The sequence below is a fragment of the Octopus bimaculoides genome, chromosome 24, assembly GCF_001194135.2.
Source record: "Octopus bimaculoides isolate UCB-OBI-ISO-001 chromosome 24, ASM119413v2, whole genome shotgun sequence".
NCBI classification, from domain to species: Eukaryota; Metazoa; Mollusca; class Cephalopoda; order Octopoda; family Octopodidae; genus Octopus; species Octopus bimaculoides.
Window position 1 is genome coordinate 35,498,834 of NC_069004.1, and position 4,114 is coordinate 35,502,947.

The 4,114-nt window shown below is 39.3% G+C and overlaps 1 protein-coding gene across 1 annotated transcript in view; it reads right to left on the bottom strand.

Annotated features, from left to right (window-relative positions):
• LOC106884197 (cystathionine gamma-lyase) overlaps positions 1-4,114 on the bottom strand; it is a 256,495-nt gene that overhangs the window by 237,212 nt on the left and 15,169 nt on the right. Inside the window, exons 4-6 of the mRNA XM_052976299.1 lie at positions 2,886-3,017; positions 1,492-1,549; positions 746-823 (exon numbers count right to left, since the gene is read on the bottom strand). Of these exons, the coding sequence (XP_052832259.1) occupies positions 746-823; positions 1,492-1,549; positions 2,886-3,017 (268 nt within the window). The remainder of the gene's footprint in view (positions 1-745; positions 824-1,491; positions 1,550-2,885; positions 3,018-4,114) is intronic.

A 4,114-nucleotide genomic window follows, 5' to 3' on the forward strand; every position in this document is an offset into this window, starting at 1 on the left:
TATATATATATATATATATATATATATATACACACACAGATATATATGTACACCCTGCCAACACTCAAACTTCCTCTCTTTCTCTCCTATAATATACATACACATCATCATCATCGTTTAACGACTGCTTTCCATGCTAGCATGGGTTGGACGATTTGACTGCGGACTGGCGAACCAGATGACTGCACCAGGCTCCAATCTGATCTGGCAGAGTTTCTACAGCTGGATGCCCTTCCTAACGCCAACCACTCTGAGAGTGTAGTGGGTGCTTTTACGTGCCACCGGCATGAGAGCCAGTCACACGGTACTGGCAACAGCTACACTCAAAAAGGTGTTTTTTACATGCCACCTGCACAAGAGCCAGTCCAGCGGCACTGGCAACGACCTTGCTTGAATGATTTTCTAACGTGCCACCAGCACAAGTGCTAGAAGGCAACGCCGGTAGCGATTGCGCTCAAATGGTGCTATTTACGGGCCACTAGCACAGAAGCCAGACAACTGCTCTGGCAATAAACACGCTCAGACAGTGCTGTTAGTGCTCCACTGGCGCAGTGCCAGTCATCGAGTATGGTTCAATTACGATTTCTCTTGCCCCAACAGGTCTTCGCAAGCAGAGTTTAGTGTGCAATGAAGGAGAGGTTGGCATGGATGCCAGCTGTCAGATTCGGCTCGATTTTGATACACACGCACACACACACACAGCTGCAAAATGCCAGATTGAAGGAAGAAATTCTTTGAGTTTTACCATTTTGTAGGAATCGCAACCTTGCTGCTATTTTGTCGTCGTTGAGTGCAATGCAGCCCATCACTGCATCGGAGTGACCTGAAAGAATAGAGCAACGAGGATTAGTAACAAGAAGGCTCCATGCAAGAGGCGGGGGAGGGGAAGTGGGGGAGGAGCAGGTGATGCTTTTTTTTTCGTTTTTAAAATATTTTTATTATTTTATTTTTATTTGCTGATTTGTAAAAGAAGGAAAGACACAACAGCAAAGCCCTTCCCTCTGTCCCTTCAAGTGAATTGACAGTCACTCCATTAAACACAAGGCCACATACTGGGAGGGCATCATCACCATCATCATCATCATTAATTTAATGCCCACGTCTCCATAGTTGCAGATGAAAGAATCAGAAGAAATAACAAAAACTTCAAAATGTTTTATGGAATTTGTGGTATCTCTTAATGTTCTGAGTTCAAATCCCACTAAGACCAGAATTGCTGGCCTTGTGCCAAAATAAGAAACTCAATAATAATAATAATCCTTTCTACTAAAGGCACAAGGCCTGATATTTTGCGGGAGGGGACTAGTCGATTACATCGACCCCAGCGTTTCACTGATACTTATCGACCCTGAAAAAATGAAAGGCAAAGTCAACCTCGGTGGAATTTGAACTCAGAACGTAAAGACAGACGAAATGTTGCTAAGCATTTTGCCCAGCATGTTAATGATTGTGCTGGCTCACTGCCATAATTATAATAATAATGATACATACCATTCATATATTTGGTCATCGAATGAACCACAATGTCAGCACCAAAATCCAAGGGTCGCTAAAATAAATGAGGAAAATGAGAAAAAAAATAGCAAACAAAAAGATCAAAGTTTCAAAGGAAATACAGAGAGTTGAAACAACATCGAGGTTAATAATGTTATGTTTTTATGTGTAGTTAAGTTTCTTGCTCAAGGGTTTAACCCTTAGGATCAAAAGAACCTACACAATGCCTACACAATGTTGATTCACCATTTATTGAATTAGGAATCCTGTTTAGCTCCCATTTTATGGTGTGTTATAAGGGAGAGATCACTGGCTCCACTTCCCTTCACGGGATAGGAAGACAGTCTACTCACAATTGATCAGCGACCAGTTTGTGGAGCAATGAACCGCTTTACAGTAAAAAGCAGATAAATTCACTCAAGCAAACACCTATTGACTCCGAATCAGAAAAGAATTTTGTTGACTTTGTTTTTCGAGGTCATCTACAACAACAACAATTACACAAGACCTTGACAGAGATTTAATTGTCCTTATTAATTAGTAAAGTTAATTGATAATAATTAACGCGGTTTTCGGTGATGAAACACCAATATATTTTTAATCGAACTTACGAATTAAGAGAGTGTTTAGAGTAGCCTCCCTTGAATCCAGAGTTATTTACTTCAAAATGGAGATGTAAGGTTTGCTGAAAATAACAGCCACATTCCCCTTAAATTACACATCAACATTCCAATTAAAACAGTAAATAATATTGCTCTAGGTAACACTCGACTCCCACCTTCCAAAATAGACGAGATGGTCATGGCTGGAACATTTTATTCAGTCGGGGTTGTTTAAAGGTTAAACAACAATAATGGCAGTATTTACATGGTCGACTGACAACCAAATCACACTATTATTGTACAAGAAAAAAAGAACACAAGCGATAATGTCGGAATAAAAGATGGGATGGTCACGATTGGACCTTCTCTTATGGACCTAATATTTCACTGTTTCCCATTTTTTTAAACAGTAGAGTGTGGCTTGAGGAAGATTCAGCTGCTATGTCAAGCAAATCTGATATAGGATTCAAATTTTAGCACAAGGCCAGAAATTCTAGAAGGAAAAGATCGGTCGATTACGTCAACCCCAAAAGCTCAACTGGTATTCAATTTATCATCCCCAAAAAAGATGAAATGCAAAGTCAGCTCCAATGGGATTTGAACTCCTATCACAATGGATTGAAACGTCATTAGGTATTTCATCCAATGTTTTAACAACACTGCCAGCTCACGGCCTGCAAGTAAAATCGAATATTTAATATCAAATTTGGTGTAGATTGTAGATTGTGTCGGTAAGGATTTTAAGAATGCTGAAAGAAATTAAAGGGAAAATGGAAAAAAGGAATTTACCTGGAAGTAAGGAGAGCAAAATGTGTTGTCAATAGCAACAACAGCATCGGATTTCTCTTTGGTCACTTTACAAGCAGCAGCAATGTCAACTACTTTCATTAAGGGGTTGGTGGGAGTCTCAATCCAAACAAGCTGCAAAAACAAAGGAAATAAATACGTAAAAAAAAAGAGAAAAATGAATAAATAGGTTTATTTGAAGCTTAGGGTAGAGCTGCAACTGAGAATAACAGTACCACCCCCATTGAAAGGGATGCGAGCCCATCACAAGATCAGCATCACATTTTCAGCTGAGTGGACTGAAGTGGCATAAAAATGAAGTGTTCTGCACAAGAACACAACGTGCCGCCTGGGTCAAGAATTGAAACCCAAACCCTCTGATTGTGAGTCCAATGTTGTAACTACTTAGAGGACACACACACCTCTTTGGAAATAAATGAATGAAATTTCTACGACCAGCAAATGATAAACAGTGTGGCTATTACAACGAAGTGGGTAAAATGATGGCTAATTAATAAGGGATGGTCACTAGATTCAGTGGATTGATGATAGACGAGTTCCATTAGAGTTTTTCATTTTGGCTTTCTACCACTACTTCAAATCATCACTCCCTGGGTCAGTTCTCAGATGATATCTTGGTTGCCAGGTAAATCTAAGGGTCAGATTCAATGTTCACCAAGTATTGTTAGAAAGCCAAAATGAAAACTCTAATGGAACTGATCTATCATCGATCCACTGTTTCTAAGAATATATTAAGACGAGAATAAGTAAGGCAACGGTCGCTTTCTACCTGTTAAAAAAAGTATGGAGCACAAGTGTAATTTCAATAAAGAACAAAATAAGAATTTTTAACACTAATGTAAAAGCGGTTTTATTGTATGGGGCTGAGACATGGCGAACAACAGTTAAGTCAAATAAGCAAATACAATCATTCATCAACAGATGCTTGCGTAGTATACTTAAAATCAGATGGACCGAACACATAAGCAATATGGAGCTATGACAAAGAACGAATCAAGTTTCGATTAGGGAGCAAATATTTATGAAAAAGTGGGAGTGGATTGGTAGCACAATTAGAAAAGACACAACAAATGTAGCGAAAAGTGCTTTACAGTGGAATCCAGATGGATATAGAAAGAGGGGTAGGCCTAAGAACATGTGGTGTAGATCAACATAAAAGGAACTAGAGAAAGGGGGACATTCATGGCAGAGTATAAGTACAGAAGCGAGAA